At 43.9% G+C, this 17,881-nt stretch overlaps 1 protein-coding gene across 1 annotated transcript in view; it reads right to left on the bottom strand.

The window, feature by feature from the left end:
• The window catches only part of Il2ra (interleukin 2 receptor subunit alpha), a 38,103-nt gene extending 21,631 nt beyond the window's left edge, over positions 1-16,472 (bottom strand). The window contains exon 1 of the mRNA XM_029474192.1: positions 16,430-16,472. Coding sequence (XP_029330052.1) covers positions 16,430-16,472 — 43 coding nt within the window. The remainder of the gene's footprint in view (positions 1-16,429) is intronic.
• Between the last annotated feature and the right edge of the window lie 1,409 nt (positions 16,473-17,881).

The raw sequence follows: 17,881 nt of genomic DNA, 5'->3' as shown, positions 1-17,881 counted from the left end.
ACAAAGAGCTCAAGAAGCTGGACTCCAGAAATTCAAATAACCCCATTAAAATGGGGTGCAGAGCTAAACAAAGAATTCTCAACTGAGGAATACCGAATGGCTGAGAAGCACCTGAAAAAATGTTCAACATCCTTAATCATCAGAGAAATGCAAATCAAAACAACCCTGAGACCATATAGAGACTGCCCCACCTGGGGACCCATCCCATAATCAGCCACCAAATGCAGACACTATTGCATATGCCAGCAAGATTTTGCTGAAAGGACCCTGATATAGCTGTCTCTTATGAGGCTATGCGGTACCTGGCAAATACAGAAGTGGATGCTCACAGTCAGCTATTGGATGGAACACAAACTTTATATGCCCCAGTACAGGGGAATGTCAGGGCCAAGAAGTGGAAGTTTGCAAGACCAAGGGGCCTCTCTTCCCAATGATGGCCGATTAGACAATCTTCTGCTACATATACAGCTAAAGACATGAGCTCTGGGGGTACTGGTTAGTTCATATTGTTGTTCCACCTATCGGGTTGCAGACCCCTTCAGCTCCTTGGGTACTTTCTCTAGCTCCTCCTTTGGGGGCCCTGAGGGAGAGAGGGAGAAAGGGAGAGAGGGAGATGGGGAGAGAGAGAGAGAGAGAGAGAGAGAGAGAGAGAGAGAGAGGCAAGCTAGGTGTGCTTTACCCCCACACCTGATGGCCCAAGTTAACTGAACAAAACCCATGGATGAAGGAGAAAACCCACTCCTGAAAGTTGCTCCCTGACCTCCACACGTGTGTGCTTATGCACTTCACACAAATAATAAATAACTTTTTCAAGGAAAAAAAAACCACAAATTGAAAACCACCATGAATTTGCTCGTTAGGATGGGTGAAATAGAAAAAAAAAAAAAAAGACAGAAATCTGCACCAAATGTGAAGGGGAATCTGAGCTGCTGGAATTCTTTTATATAGTGTTGAGAGCACAAGATAAAATTACTTGGGCAAACTGTTTACGGTAGCAGTTCTCAACCTGTGGGTTGTGACCCATTTGGCAAACCTCTAGCTCCAAAAATAGTTACATACCAATTCATAACAGTAGCAAAATTATGGTTATGAAGTAGCAACGAACTAATTTTATGGGTGGGGGCTCACAGTAACATGAGGAACTGTGTTAAAGGTCGCAGCATCGGGAAGGTTTTGAAGCAGTGGTTTAAGGTATTTAAAATGGGAGCAGGAGAGATGGCTCAGGAGTCAAGAGCTGGCATTCTTGTACAGGATGAAGGTTTGGTTTCTAGAACTCACACTGTGGTTCAAGACTCTCTGTAACTCCATTTCCAGGGGGACCTGATGCTGTCTTCTGTCCTCTGTAAATACCCGGCATGAGTATGGTGCATATATATTTATGTGGGCAAAATACTCATGAGCACATCATAAATCTAAAATAATTTAAAGAATATATTTCAGATACTGTTAAATATACACCTGTCTAGCAATTCCACCCTGAAGTATTTGTCTCAGAGTAGTGAAATAATGTGCACCTAGAGAGAATTTGACACAGACTTCTAATTAATAGCCAACCCAAGTTGGGACACGGTGGGAAATACTTATAATCCTAGATCTCCGGAAGCTAGAGCAGGAGAATTATGAGTTTGATACCAGCCTGGGCTACTCCAGACCTTATCTCTAAAGCAACAAAGCCAACCCAGTAACATATGTACCTATCATTGTGAGAATAGAGTATAAATTCAAAAATGCACCAAAGCATTCAAAAGAATGAATTCCTGCCACACAACATAGAGAAATCTCCAAAAAAAATGAACTAAAGAAGCTAGTCATACTTACATGACTTCACTTACATGATTCACTTAGGTGTAATTCAGAGGGGAAGGGAGAGAGAGAGAGAGAGAGAGAGAGAGAGAGAGAGAGAGAGAGAGAGGGAGGGAGGGAGGGGGGGAGGGAGGGAGAGGGGGTGGAGAACTTAAACAGAGAGAAATTAGGCCAGTGGTTTCTTGTAGTAGGCAGCGTCAACTCGAAGGAGACAGCAAAAAGAACTCCCTGTTCTTCATATTCTTGCACACATTTGTCAAAACTCATCAAGTTGCATCAGACCTATTCATATAGCTTCCCTATAAAGTCTTTCTTGCATCTCTCTCTCACACACATACACACACACACACACACACACACACACACACCAATGTCCACCACCACAATAGTGATTAGTAAAATAAAGCCTACATGTTTGGGGTCTGGTAAGACAGATCAGCTGTTGCTCTTGGCCCCACAATCACGAGGACCAGATTTTGGGTTCCAGACGGGGGCTTCCTGCAAAAGCCTGGAACACTAGCCCCGAGGGGAAGTGCAGACAGGAAGACAGCTCGAATAGTCTAGCTTCCAGACTAGCTGAGAAAGTCTGAGCCTCAGGTTCAGAGAGAGACTCTGCCTCAAAGGAATAGGCAGAGTGACAAAGGGGCACACCGGAATATCTTATGGACTTTAGTAATACTCAGGCATGTGCCTCTATGCACACAAGTGTGCATGCACTCACACAGGCACAGATACGCACATTAAATACATTAAAATAGTAACTAAAACCTTTTAAGAATAGCTTCTCTATAACTAGTTTCACTGACACAAACCCAATTAATTTAGCAATTCTTGAGTAACCACTCATCAGCGCAAATAGTCAGGGATTCATCTTATTGGGATCTGGTACCAAACCACAAGCTAAGAAACCTTTCACATGCATAACTTTAAGAAAGGTCAGATAAGTTTTCTTTGGGATAACATTGCACCCCTAAGCATTCCTCAGAGTTCGGTGATGTTTTTTCTAGACAAGGCTTTGCCATGGAAATTTCCACAGACATCCGGAACTGGTCCAGTGTCCAAGGAGGTCATATGGGGTCATGGAAACAGTTGTAGAACTTTGTACTCTCGCAGACTTTCCATGTCTAAAAGAACCTTTCCCAGAATTGCTTATGGTTCTCTCCTCCTGAAAGGCCTTGCCAAATGTGTTCCAAAACTTATTCAAAGACTCCAAGGCAGAAGAGCCCATGGGAAAGGCAGCCCTGGAGATTTTTTTCTTTTGAATCCCTTAAGAGTAAATTGGGGATATTCTTAGCTCTTCTTGCTCTGGTGTCATAAAAGAAACATCAGCGCAACAGCCAAAAATGAGTAAAAATAATTTGTTTACAAGGTTCTCCGGGAGGTCATGAAGGAGATTTCCATGTACACAACTTAAAAAAGGAACCCTAATTTATTGTCTAAAATGACCTCAGGTGACAGGCGTCTTCCCTCTACTTTTACCTCCTGAATACCCCCCAAACCACTTCTTCCAAATTCACCTCCCAGCCTTTTCCCACCTTAATTCTTGGGATATGGGGCTCCTGGGAGACTCCTATCTCAGACTCCGAGGTACTTGAATGTGGTTCTGCCGTTCATGTAGGCACAGGGCCAAAGAAGCAGCCAGCCGTTGTTAATCAACCCAATACAAGGGTTCAGATCAGAGACCTACACTGGGAAAGTTAACGCCAAACTCTTCCGGGATGGAGCATGTTGCCCATCTTATATGAGGGGTAGTCCCGTGCTCGCAAATCTCTCCCCAGTCACTCTCCCTGAAATAAGACCATAATGCAGCAATTATCTGGGGTTCTAGTGTCTCCAGGAAAAATGGAATACAAGACGTTCTGGGAACTTGTGACTCCTTCAGCGAATACTCTGGGAAGTACTCTGGCAATTACAAAGCCTCCTCCCTGTGGGCTGCAGCACAGGGCAGGTAGGGAAAGGTGCTTGTTGTGGTTTGAATGTGGACGTCAGTCCTTAGGCGCCTGTGTTTTGAACACAGGTGGCGCTGTTTGGGATGATCGCAGACCCTTTAGGGGTAGAGCCTTGCTGTGGGATGAGGTCATTTGTGCTTTTCTCGCCAAACCCTTCTGCTCCCAGGAAGAGACCTCTATATGTAGTAACAAGATCAAGGAGCACAGACATGGCTCGGTACTTCTTACCCTAACTGCCATCCTCCTTACATGGTTTTATGGCTTCGCCTCCACTCCTCAGATAGAAAAGCTTCCCCTTGATTTTTTTAAACAGTTTTATTTTTAGAAACAACAAGAAACTAGAATTAATTGTGCCTTGCATTCTTCTGTGCCCCTTGAATTAAACAGAAATATTGACAGTTGAAGCGTACTCGGGAGACAAGTGGTTCTTTTATCAATAAGACAGCGCCCCTAAATGGAGGACGACCAGAGAGGGCCCACTGACAAGCATTCAAACCTCCTGAAGAGACAGACTGGGCTGTAGAAATGAGCCCTCTAGCGGTCCTGATGCTTTCTGTCGACAGTCACACAGAAGATAGTAAGGTTGAGGGGGAACTTCTGGCTGCTGCACCCTACTTTCTGTCTGTACACCCTGCCCAGCGACTCTTGTCTTCCAGAGCACACTGAGCAGAACCTTGGTGCTTTGGAAAGTGCCTTCAGAGTGCTTTGTATTTTAACTCGGGATCTACTCGGTGGCCGGAGGAAAGGTGGGCTGGGAGACAGTAGCGTTGGTTTATCTATGATATTTAAGATGAGAACGATAGGGACCCCTGTGTCCTAGGTAAGTGACTCGAAAGGAGAGTTCCCTAAGAAAGTGGACAGAGTTTGAGAAAGGAGTCGTTAAGGAAATGTTTTGTCTGTAGCTCAGCCAGCGCTGAGTAAGGGCTTCTCCCTGGTGCCTCCTGCTTTTCCATATACTGGGAGTGAGAAGGGAGGTTAGAAATCACTTACCAAGCATGGTATCTGATGGACAGGTATTGACTGAACTTTATAATGGACTCATGAGTGTATCAAGAGTGTGAGTTGCCGGGCATGGTGGCGCACGCCTTTAATCCCAGCACTCAGGAGGCAGAGGCAGGCGGATTTGTGAGTTCGAGGCCAGCCTGGTCTACAAAGTGAGTTCCAGGACAGCCAGGGCTATACAGAGAAACCCTGTCTCGAAAAACCAAAAAAAAAAAAAAAAAAAAAAAAAAAAAAAAGAGTGTGAGTCACCTGATGAACAGTCTGGCTTTTGCCTGAAAGCCATCCTCTTCCTCATCAGATCGGATAAGAAAGCCAAGGTCAGGGTTGTCTCCAGACCAAATCAATGGTTGGGCCTTACAGAAAGTGTGTGTGTGTGTGTGTGTGTGTGTGTGTGTGTGTGTGTGTGTGTTTGGGTATGTGAAAGACGATTCAATAGAACATGGTGAATATTGTTTAACATGATCAAATGCTCTGAGAGTGATAGACTCATAAAAAATAAACTGTTCTTTCTGTGCCCTTTCTGTGAATTGTGGAAAACCCTGAGTTCTCCAGGTTCAGAAATCTTCCTTCCATGTCAGAGAGATGTAACCTCCAGGAGACAGCATGACCTCACTCCCCATCTGACAGCTGACACTTTCAGGGAGATGTCTCATCTGTCTAAGCCATCTGAGTACCAGGCGGTGTTTATTGATGTTGTGGTTCAGTTCAGATCATTATCTGTGAAGTCAGAGCACCCAGGTCCCTCTGCTTGGATTTTTAAAATATGTAATAACAGACCTAATTTCTGAACTCCACTTTGTGTATATTACCTCCAATGCTCTGTGCAGCCACAAAGGAAGATATTCTCAACTGGCTTCATACAGTTAGAGACTGAGGTCCCAAGAGGTCAGGCTACCCAAACTGCATTTTCATAGTGGGGGGGAACTGAAAGCCAGGAGTCTAATGGCTGCCTTTATGTTTATCCTTTAAAAAAAATTCCCTTTTACTTCATGAAATTATTTCAAATAGAAAACTCACTGTGTAGTACAGAACAAAGAGAATGAGGACAGAGTGTGAATCTCCAATGCTCTTGAAACAAAAAGCTAGAAATAAGCATACAAACCACCCTGTTCCCTTTCTGACCTGCTTCCCTTAGTGACTGTTACCATCTGAGCCAATTCCACATGTTCCTGATTCTTGATGTTCGCTCAGTTCCCAAGAGCCACAATACTCTGGCGTTCATACTCCCTCTCCACTAATGTTCAAGACTCCCATACAACTCAGCAACTGTCCACCTCTGTGGCAACAGCATCCATTTCTCTCTGTACCACTTCTCTCTACCCTATTAACTGCCTCCATAATACCATCGGAACAAACCAACCGGAAGTGAAACCCAATGTGCCCTCTGCTTTGTGATTACCCACTAGATACGACCCATCTCTTTGCTCTCTTTTGACCCAGGAAGTTTTTGTCTAACATACGCTAAGTTCTTGGCAAGTAAGGTTGACTTTGTTATTGCTTTATGTTAAGCATCCAAATTCCAATCAAACAGCATGTGGCAGCTTCCTTGAACTGTCAATCAGCTATATGATGAGAACAGCATCCCAAACTCCCTAAGACATTGCCTTTCGCCATATGGATTTGTCCTTCTGGGCTTTTGACATTGGTGCCCATTGGGGAGAATCCTGGCCCCTGCCTCATAGCCAGGTTCAAGGTTACCCTTGACGGGAGTTCAGATCAAACAAAACAAGCCATCCTAGCATAGGCGTTGTAAAACACAGCCTACCATCTTCTTCTTTGCTGTAACAGAATACCCAACAAAAGCAACTGAAGGAAGGAAGGAAGGAAGGAAGGAAGGAAGGAAGGAAGGAAGGAAGGATTTATCTTGGCTCAGGTGCAGTCCATCATAGGGGAAAGTCCCAGCAGCAGGAGCTTGAAAGCCGCTGACCATGCTGCATCCATAATCAGGAATCAGAGAGAGATGGATGCTTGAGATCCATCCTTTCATGGATGCTAGCTTTCTCCTTTTAATGCCAACTACTACATTGGACTACAGCTACTGGCAATGACACCACACACTTTAGGGTCGGTCTTCATACTTACTAACCTAATCTGAAAAGTCCCTCACAGATATGCCTGAGATTTGCTTTCATGGTGATTCTAACCCTCCTCAAGTCAACAAGGAGATTAATCATCACAAATGCATTGCTGTGTTCAGTAGACTACAAGGAGGGTCTCTTGCTGGAAAGGGCAGGAAGATGAGCACCCCCCTTGAAATAACCTCTTGTTGCTTTATTATCTACAAATCCTCCACAAGACTTAATGGCTGCTTAGATTACTTCCCAATCTTGTTTTGTTTTGTTTTGTTTTGTTGTTTACTGATATATAAAGTTACATATAGTTGATTCTGATTGGTAAATTAAGATGCCAATTGCCAATAGCTGAAGAGGACAGACAGAAGTGGGATTTTAAGATTACCAGCTTGGGACCCTGAGGAGGGAGAAAGAGATGATCCACCATGTAGGGAAAGTGTGGAGGAGAGGAGAGATGGAGAAGAATGGAGAACAGAGAGGCATAGCCACCTTGTGAAGAAACCGAGAGCATGGCCTAGGGGGCTGCCCAACTTGGTCTAGAGCAGCCAAGATAGAACACAGAATTAGTAAGTAATAACTCAGGATTAACCTAATGGAGGTTTGGCAGTGACCCAGCTATTGTGCTGTTTAAGGCATATTAAAATATAAAGACTGTGTGTATATCTTTTGTTTGGGAACATAAACCATTGAGGTGGGAAGTAACCCGTGCTGGGATTAATTTATTACTTAAATAATTATTTCAACAACGTTATACATTTCAAAGCCACCATGACAGTCCCCAGGCTGCTCCCTTTCCCTACCTATGCAGCCTCCTTATAACCCACTATTCTCCACTATTCCTGCTCTTTCTCTCTATTCGCTTACCCTCTCTTACTAGGCTCTGTCGTCTCTCTTGGTCCCTCCCGATCACTACTATTCTCTCCCGCTTCCCTTGACCTGGCCATGATCAGTCTGCTTCTTTTCCTATCTGCTTTCTCTCATCTCTACAGTAAAAACTTTAGCCACACCATGGGAGGAATCATGTTAGCTGTTTCTTTACTGCACTCCCTTGCATATAGTAGGTTAGCGTGATGGTCTTTTTTAATTGTCACACAGGAGGCAAGCACACAGGAGTCACACCAGTGAGAAATTATCTGGATATTAAGGGTAGCTGTGTGTAGTGGCTGGTTTTTTGTGCCAACTTGACACAAGCTGGAGTTATCACAGAGAAAGGAGCTTCAGTTGAGGAAGTACCTCCATGAGATCCAGCTGTAAGGCATTTTCTCAATTAGTGATCAAAGGTGGGTGGGCCCATTGTGGGTGGTGCCATCTCTGGGCTGGTAGTCTTGGTTCTATAAGAGAGCAGGCTGAGCAAGCCAGGGGAAGCAAGCCAGTAAGTAACATCCCTCTATGGCCTCTGCATCAGCTCCTGCTTTCTGACCTGCTTGAGTTCCAGTCCTGACTTTCCTTGGTGATGAACAACAGTATGGAAGTGCAAGCTGAATAAACTCTTTCTTCCCCAATTTGCTTCTTGGTCATGATGTTTTGTGTGGGAATACAAACCCTGACCAAGACACTATGGTAGTTTGAATGTAATTGGCCCCCAAAGGCCCATAGGGAGTGGAACTATTAGGAGGTGTGGCCTTGCTGGAGGAAGTTGTGTTACTTTAAAGGTTGGCTTTGAGGTCACATATGCCCAAACTATGACCAGTGTGACACACATCTCTTTCTGCTGCCTGCAGATCAAGATGTCAAACTCTCAGCTCCTTCTCCAGCATTATGCTTAGCTACATGCCGCTTATTAATAGGCAGGGGAGGGGCAGCTGTCGGGGATTTGGAGGAGGCTATGAGTCAGTCAGTGATGACCCCTCACTTGCACCTCAGCACTAAATGCTTTGGCTTGGTCATGGTCTCCTGCTCTGAGGTTCTGAGATGGTTAGAGGATTTGGACATTTTTCACTCCTGCAGGCACAGGGACAAGAATGACCAGTGAGAATTGTTAGCCTTTCTTCTAGGCTCTGTCCGACAGTTACCTAGCAACAGCCTGACTTGCTATAAAAAGGATTGTTTGGCCTCTCTCTCCTTCCTGTTCCTCCTCCTCCTCTCCCTTCTCCCTCCCTCTTCCTCCCTTTCTCCTCCTCCTCCTCCTCCTCCTCCTCCTCCTCCTTCTTCTTCTTCTCTCTCTCTCTCCCTCTCTCTCTCTCTCCCTCTCTCTCTCTCCCTCTCTCTCTCTCCCACTGCCTCAGCATGTTCCTGGCAGGCCTCTTCCCTTCTTTCTCTCTCCTCCTCTCTTCTCTCTTTCTGTTCTTCTCTGTCCCCTTCCTTCCTCTGCCTTTACTCCCATGTCCCAAATAAACTCCATTTTATACTAGAGCTGTCCTATGGCTGATATCAGAGGTGGGGGATGCCTCACCATGGGCCCACTAAAACAACCCCTCCTGCTGCATTACAAAACATACCAAGAATAGCATCCATGTGACTCCTACCTCACAGAGTCCTGGGATTTACTAGGGTAGCTCAGGGGTGTGAATATAGCCTTGCAGTGACTTTGTCAAGGCAGCTGGAACCTAGTCTCTGTGCTGTCCTGTCTGGTTTGACCTGTTTGACTAGAAGACAAGGCCCACCCCCAACACACAGACTCACAGGCACACAGACACACACCATATGCACACACACCACACACATCGCATACACCACATGCACCACACCTACCACATATATCACACACACATGCATGCACACACACACACATACCACATAAATACACACTACATGTACAAACATAAACACATGCCATAACACACACACACACACATACACAAGCACAGTAAACTCTGAAAACAGAAGCTGGGAAAAGAGGCATCTTCATCACCTAGGCAAGAGGGAAGCTTCAACTTGCTTAAGTTCGCTTGTTAAGTTTGCCTTGTGTCCTCTCACTAGTCTTTTCTAGTTTTCTAGTTTCTTTTCTCACTCCTTTACCTAGTTGTATTTATTAATAATCTAACTCAGGCCTTTATAGAGAGAGTAGAGTTAAATAATGAAATAACTAAATAATGAAAGTAGAATTAATATAAGTATAATTAAGTATAAGTATACTTATAATTATTATAAGTATAATTAGAAATAATATAAGTAACTTTCATTATTATATATCTATTCTGAGTGTTTGATTTTAGCTCCTCACTTTCTTACGGTCATTGGTGTTGTAGATGTTACTTGAGTAGTGTTTTATTGTATAAACACATATAAACGTTGTAGAACATATTTGCTTCTGAGCCATTGACATTGCTGTTGATTCTGGAGATCAAGCTCAACACTGTGAACACACAAGGTAGGAGGTAAGATATACTTCCATCCCAGATGAGAGAACTTATACCATATTCCATTCATTACTTAGTCCTCCTCAAACTTAGACAAAATCTCAACATGAATAATGAAGGAGACAAAAGACCCAAGATGCAGGGGAGTGAGTGGGGTTAGGATCAAGGCTGAAGACTCAACACTGGATGTAACAACAGAGAGAGGTAACACACTGTGCTGTCTCCACACAAGGGAGGCACTGCTGTAAATCACCCTACACTCTTCCAAGTTACATAACACAGACTCTACGGCAATAACCAGAGATAATGCATCTCACATACTGCAGTGTCTAGAACACAACTCCTGAACTATCAAAGAGACCACACTCATGGGAATCCTATAGTAAAAGCAGGTCAGCCAATCAGATGCTACCAAATACAGCTCAGGAAGCCAAGGGAAACCACAAAAAGTAACCCAACTAGAACTAAGCCCAGCACTCACTACAAAACAAACTGATGTTGCAAAGACCACTAATAAGAAAAGGTTACTCTATAAGAAGGTCTGTTAGTTGTCAGTAAGCTTGATTTGTGCATATTTATGTAGCTGTGTGCCCAATACATAGGAAATGTACACTCTCTTTATCACGCATGGAACCGTGGTAAATAGAACTGAGCTCCTACTAGGCACCAGAGGTGGTTTCCACAAGTGTCAAAGAGTAAGCATCACACAGATTCATTTTCTAATCATAGCGCAATGAAATTAAAAGTTAAAAACAGAGAGCGAAACCACAGACAACAATAAAACTTCACACATTATAAAAAAGAAACCTCAAACTTCCAATCAAATCCATGGATCAAAGGGAAACTCAGAACTCATTCTGTAAAATATTCTGCACCGAATAGCAATGAAAATGATAACCACAAACCCTGCAGTACTGAGCCAGCACAGCCTCTCCAGGGATGTCTACAACCTCAAAGGAAAATATGTGTTTAAAGAACAGGCATTATCCCATTTAATATTTACTGAAGGAAGTTAAAAACCATGGAATAATGTTAAAGAAAGGAGATCAAAACTGTAAATGAAAGATTGATCAAGGAGAAAAAAAAAAAACAACCCAGCAGAGAATGTCATGCAGATTAAAACCTCTTCATTTAAGTAGATTCTGAAAATAGTCAGGACGAGAAGGAGCAAGAACAGCAGAGCAACGGTTTGAAGAAAAGGGAGGTGTAACTAGTGATCCACCAAACACTCAACAGTGAGCAGGATTGGGTGTTCAAGCCCAGCCTGAGGTACATGGTGACATTTGTCTTAGAAAGAGAGAAGGAAGCTGAAGAAAGAGGAGAATTATACCTAATAGACATCAACTCGTGAACAAATATACGAAACAGGTAGCAGATGCTTAATACAAACTGTTTCAGAGGGCATCTTAGTTAACTTTCCCGTTGCTGTGATCGGGTACCAGGACTTACAAAGAAAACATTTAATTTGGCATATGGTTTCAGGGAGTTTGAATCCATGATGGTAGAGTAAAGGAACAGCTTACAGCTCAGATCTCTGTCCACAGCCATGAGGCAGAGAGAGAGAGAGAGAGAGAGAGAGAGAGAGAGAGAGAGAGAGAGAGAGAGAGAGAGAGAACAACCCTGGAGTATCACATGAGTCTTTCAAAACCCCGAATAAAGGTCACCCCTCTTAATCCTTCCCAAACTGGAAATTCCACTCACTGGGGACTAAATATTCAAATCTATGAGCCTATGGGAGCTGTTCTCACTCAGACCAGCACAGACACTTCGATGATTCTAATTCCTTTTACAGAGTCATTTTAGTCTTCCTATTAAACTTGGAATGAACTGCAGAGAAAATGGCCGTAGGACCATCTCACTTATAAAAACAGACAACAGACTATCGATTACAATATTTGTACTTGGTTTTAGCCAGGTATGATGAAAACTAATATTCTGATCAATTAGAATTTATCTTAGCAGTGATGGATGGTTCACTAGTGGAAAATCTCTTGATATGACTCTGTTTAAAGGTGGAAAATTATATGGCCATGCCAATAGCAGGAAATGAATCCAAAGATGATTGAAAGAATACTCATGAAAGCCAGACATGGTGGCACATTCCATTAATCACAGCACTCAGGAGGCAGAGGCAGGTGGATCTCTGAGTTCTAGTCCAGCCTGGTCTCTATAATGAGTTCCAGGATAGTTCCATGACAACCAGGGCTTCACAGTGAGACCCTGTCCAAAATACGTGTGTGTGTGTGTGTGTGTGTGTGTGTGTGTGTGTGTATGCATGTTAAAAAAAATCTTTCATGGTAGTCATTATTAAAGAAAAGTTTCTTAAAATTAAAGGGAAAACACTGAAATAACAATATTTGCAGAATGGTGATTGGCCTTTTCTGTCTGTGAGTCCTGGTATTACCTGACACACGTTTCTGAGGCCCAGTTCTCTCAGGTTTCATCAAAGCCTCGGTTTCCATAAGGCAGGAATGTGTGACTCACTAGTAAGACCATTTTGGAGAAAACCCTGTGCCTTCTTGGCAGTAGTTACACAAACAACAAACAGTAGGTCTACAGGAACTAGGAATTTGCTCTTAGAAAGAGAAACACAGGCAAGGAGCTGAGAACTGCCCTCTGTCTCCCAGAGCGGCCGCTAGGTCGTCCGGTCCAGGAGCCTGCAATGCTTACAGAGCACAGTGCTTGGGCTGCCTGTCTTTTTCTAACTCTCCAGTCACCTCAGAAAACAAGCCTCAGCACTTGAAAGAGTTAACCACAAACTTACCACAGAATGTCAACTTGATTTAAATTAAAGTGTTATCAGATTAAAAAAGAATGAGAGAGAGAGAGAGAGAGAGAGAGAGAGAGAAGTCTGGGAAGAAATATTCCTCCCCTTTCTCTGAAAACTAAAGACAGTTTTCCCCCTCAAATCTTAGAAACTGATTTCTTGGGAGGGAGCCATATTTTTAGCGGAGCACTGCTAAATTGGTAAATCCCACCCACAGTCTTCTGAAAAAAGACAGAGTGTTCTGAGAAGTAAGTTGTAATCGTGAGGGCTTGTTTCAAATGGATATCTGTGGGATTTCCCCTGCATGTGTAGCCCCAGAACTCAGGAGGCTGAGAGAGGCAATTACATGAGTTTGAGGCCAGCCTATCTACATGGCAAGTCAGTTCAGGATACATAGCTGGACCCTGTCTATAAATAAATGAATACATAAGTAAACAAACAAATACGAGCTGGAGAGAAGGCCCAACTGTTAAGAGCCCTGGCTGCTCTTCCAGAGAGGTCCTGAAATCAATTCCCATCGACCACATGGTGGCTCACAATCTGTAATGGGATCAGATACCCTCTGTTGTCTGATGCCCTCTTCTCTCATATATATATATATGCACATACAGCACATACATATATACACACACACACATATATATTACATAAATAAATAAATAAATAAATAAATAAATAAATAAATAAATAAATAAAACAAATTGTTAAACAAATGCAATTAAAGACTGGAGAAGTAACCATGGTGTGGGACAGCTATTTAAGTTGCAGCCAACTATTGGACTGAGCCCAGGGGCCCCAATGGAAAAGTTAGGGCAAGGACTGTAGGAGCTGAAGGGGTTTGCAACTCCTTAGGAAGAACAACAAGATCAACCAACCAGACCTCCCAAAGTTCCCAGGGACTAAACCACCAACCAAAGAGCATACATGGAGGGACCCATGGCTCCAGCTGCATATGTAGCAGAGGATTGCCTTATCTGGCATCAATGGGAGGGGAGGCCCTTGGTCCAGTAAAGGCTTGATGCCCAGTGAAGGGGAATACCAGGGCAGTGAGGTGGGAATGGGTGGGTGGGTGGGGTAGCACCCTCCTAGAAGCAGGGGGGAGGGGATGGGATTGTGGGGGTTGCGGAGAGGAAACCAGGAAGGGGAATAACATTTGAAATGTAAATAAATAAAATAACCAACTTAAAAAAAAAGATTAGAAGAGAAACAGAAAACAAAGAAAAAGTTACGAAAATCTGGGGCACCTATTCTAAGCACTGCCAATACCATGGTATTATATATTATAATATATTATAATATATATTATATATGTTGTATATAATATATAATGTATATTATAATATGAATGTATATTGAAATATATAAAACTAAGGATGGGAGATGGTTTCGTGGGTTTGCCACAGAAGCATGAGAACCTGAGTTCACATCCCCAGCACTCTATAAACTCTGTATGGCTGTGCACATGCAAATCCCAACACAGGAGGATAAGGGAGGTGGAGACAGGCGGACCCCCTGAGCTCACTAGTTAGACAGCCTAGGTTTTCAATGGTGGCAGTTGTATTCTCTAAGAAGCAGGATGGCATGCTCTGGCCAATAGTTCCTCAGCATTGGCAGCTAAAAATTACCTCCAGAAGCAGCCTCTGAGGAGACAGTAAGAAAGGGAAAGTGATGTCTGGGACCAGACAGGGAAACCTAGAAGTGAGCGCTCAAGGCACACCTCCCCTCAGGGGTACCAGCGGGACTCCTGAGGACACAGCCCTTTCATTCTAAAAAGACTCTTAAACGTTCGGTTTACTTTCCTTTAAATAAGGAGTTTTCTCTTCATAAAGGTTCTTTTTTGTTCTAAATCAAGGTCTGAACAGAGAGGTGTCACTAGCACAGGGACAGGAAGTACATACCATGCTGATGCTCAGCTGAGTGGGGCTTGGCAGGCAGGGAAAGCCACCACAACCTGCCCACAGTCAGCAAGTGTCAAACATACAACCCGGTGTCAAGTCACTGGCCCCAAAACTCCCTGGAAACTCTCAGGGTGCTGGGCAGGAAGAGGCTGACGTCAGCATAGATGTCGGGGACTTCAAAAGAAACTTTTAGAAACATTTCTTTTGCTGTTCCCCACATGATAAAGTGACCTTTTCCCTGGGGACACAGGCCTGGTTGGTTTTAGGGCTGCTTTCGTTTACATATATACATTGTGGTTTTTTACATATCAATTTATTATGTATTATTCTTATAGTTTATTAATACATCTTTAAAGCACTGCTTTTCTTTTTGGCTTTATACAGTATAGTAAGAACTGGGAACCCAGCTCAGAGGTAAAGTGTTTGTCTAGTGTGAATTGAACCCTGGGCTCAATCCTTAGCATCACAGAAAACAAAAACCAAAGTCTAGTCTGATAATATACTTTGTAAGCCCAGCACTTGGGAGATTTGGAGAAAGGAAGATAATGAGTTTAAGGCCATCCTGGACTGTGGGGAAGTTCAAGGTCAGCCTGAGTTAGAGTCCTTGTCTCAAAAAAAAAAAAAAGAGCGCAGTAGTAGAATGCTTATTTAGCTTAGTTTGGTGAGGTCCTGGGTTAGATCCTTAGAACCACAGGAAATGAAAAAGAAAAGATAACAAGAGGGCAAGGGAGGGGAGGGGAGGGGAAGGGAGAAAAAGGGAAGGGAGAAGGCAGGAAGAGAAGGAAGTGCAGGGCAGGGCAGGGGAGGGGAGAAGAGGGCAAGGGAGGGGAAGGAAGTGGAGGGGAGAAGAAGGGAGAAGAGGGGAAAGGAAGGGAAGGGGAAGAGAGGGGAGAAGAGGGGAAAGGAAGGGAAGGGGAAGAGAGGGGAGGGGAGGGGTGGGGAAGGCAAGGGAAGAGAAGAGAAGGAAACTCACTAATGGTGTGAACTGGATTAATAAGGTTCCTTCCCTCCTGCCCTCCCTCCCCCTTTTCCTTTCTTCCTTGAAGAGGTCATAGATGTTGAGGACCTGGGAGATCTTCAAATGTACTCAGACATGTGAGAGTTGGCCTATAGATGGTGCCTCAGAGACTCCTGAGCCTGTGGAAACAGTCTGTTACTGAAGGACTCCCAGCACGTCCTACCTGAGATGTCCCTGAAAGGTATTGCTTGAGCCAAACAAGCACAAAACCTCTGCAGATTGTTCTAAACTCAAAATGGAATTCTAATTCTAGTCACTCACGCTGACAAAACAGCGTAAGCCCTTCTCTCTTCTGCATGTACATATAATGGGAAGCAGTTCCTAGCTTATGGTGTGTCGGTCTTGCAGGAGGAGTGGGCAGTGGAGTGTGTGTCCACCAGCTCTGTGTTCTTACTTAAATCTCAGCCCTTAGCTTGGGTATTCTCTCCTCATAAGCAAGAAGCTCCTGGAGGCGAAGAGTTGGGTCTTATTCATCTCTGCCTCTCTAACCTTGTGCGAGGTTGCTCAATAGATCATGAATGAACTAATGAGAAACAAAGCAGCAGACATACAAATAGCGAGAAGCCCTGCCACCAGGGTAGGGCGTTCCTTGCCACGGTTCCTCTCACCTGTCACACTCACCTGTAAGCAGCTTCTTAGTCTGCCCTTGGAAGCACAGACCCATCTTTGTCTTTTGTTTTTTATTAGAGAGAGAGAGAGAGAGAGAGAGAGAGAGAGAGAGAGAGAGAACACACACACACACAAAGTTTCTGAAGGAGGTATCTATTTTGGTCCCACACAGAAAACAGTGGGCGATTCTGTGGGCAGAGATGGCAATTCCTGAACAAGGCATGGTGACTCATGGCCAAAGGTGCTCAGAATTTCCTCTGTTTTGCAGGTTGCTAGCCCAGACTCTGCTGCTGTGCCTTCTTTGAAATGCTATCAGATGCAAGGAAAACACCCCAGGCTGCTCTTTGAAGGTAACAGAAGGATTCAGAGAATACAGGATCTAAGACTAGCAGGGTCCTGAGGAGGTCCTATCAGACTGAACTCCAGACATGTGCAAGTAAGGCGGAGTGATCAGGAGTTTGAGATTAGCCTTAATCACTTCATGAATTTCTAAGCCACCCTGGGCTACATACATTCAGGGGAGAAAAAAGAGGCTGAGGCTATGCTGAGGTGTAACTGTCTGGGAGAGCAAGAGGACTCAGGCTTGGATTCCCTACCCTCCAGGTAAAAATCCCAGCACCATGATGTATGTTTGTAGCCCCAGCAGAGGGCTGGGGAAGACAGGACCACTGCAGCTTTTGAGTAGGTGGTCTAGCTGAATTGGTGAGCTCCAGGTTCAGTGAGAGAATGTCTCAAAAAAGATAAGGTCAAGGGATAAAAGAAGATGAAGTGTGAACAAACCTCTGACCTCCACACACATGTGTATATATATATATATATATGCATGTGTATACACACACACACATGCACATAAATAAAGACAAGAGATTCAACATGTGGCCATTCAGGTAGACTGTGGAGCTGCTGTGTAAGGTGGCCATGGCTCAGGATGGTGGGTAGAGATTCTGTAAACTCAGATTCTAGAGACCTCCTAGTTGTGTTACACCAGCTACTGATTTAACTGACCAAAGACTCCATTGGTCAACTGCAAAGTGAAGATAATAAGAACTGCTTTTTATGTTGTTTTATTTCCAGGGCTCAGTATGTGTCCCTAACTGGCTTGGAACTCTCTGTGTCAGCAACCTGTGGGTTGCCTAAGACAATTGGGAAAAAACAGATATTTACATTACAACCCATAAAAGTAGCAAAACTACAGCTATGAGATAGCAACAAAAATAATTTTATGGATGGGGAGTCACCACAGCGTGAGGAACTGTATTAGAGGGCTGCAGTGTTAGGTTGAGAACACTGCTCTGTGTAGAGGAGACTGGCACTGTGTAGAGAGCTGCTGCCTTGGTTTCCCAAGTGTTGAACATAAAAGCATAGACCACAATGCCCAACACAACTACCTTATTTTGAAAACTGAACCAAGAGACACTGATTTAACACAATACTAAGAGATGGCACACAGACAGTGAGCATAAG

This window comes from Mus caroli, chromosome 2, assembly GCF_900094665.2.
Source record: "Mus caroli chromosome 2, CAROLI_EIJ_v1.1, whole genome shotgun sequence".
Lineage (NCBI taxonomy): Eukaryota > Metazoa > Chordata > Mammalia > Rodentia > Muridae > Mus > Mus caroli.
Note: the sequence above shows the minus strand (reverse complement) of the source record. Positions and strands in the feature narration are given on the sequence as shown.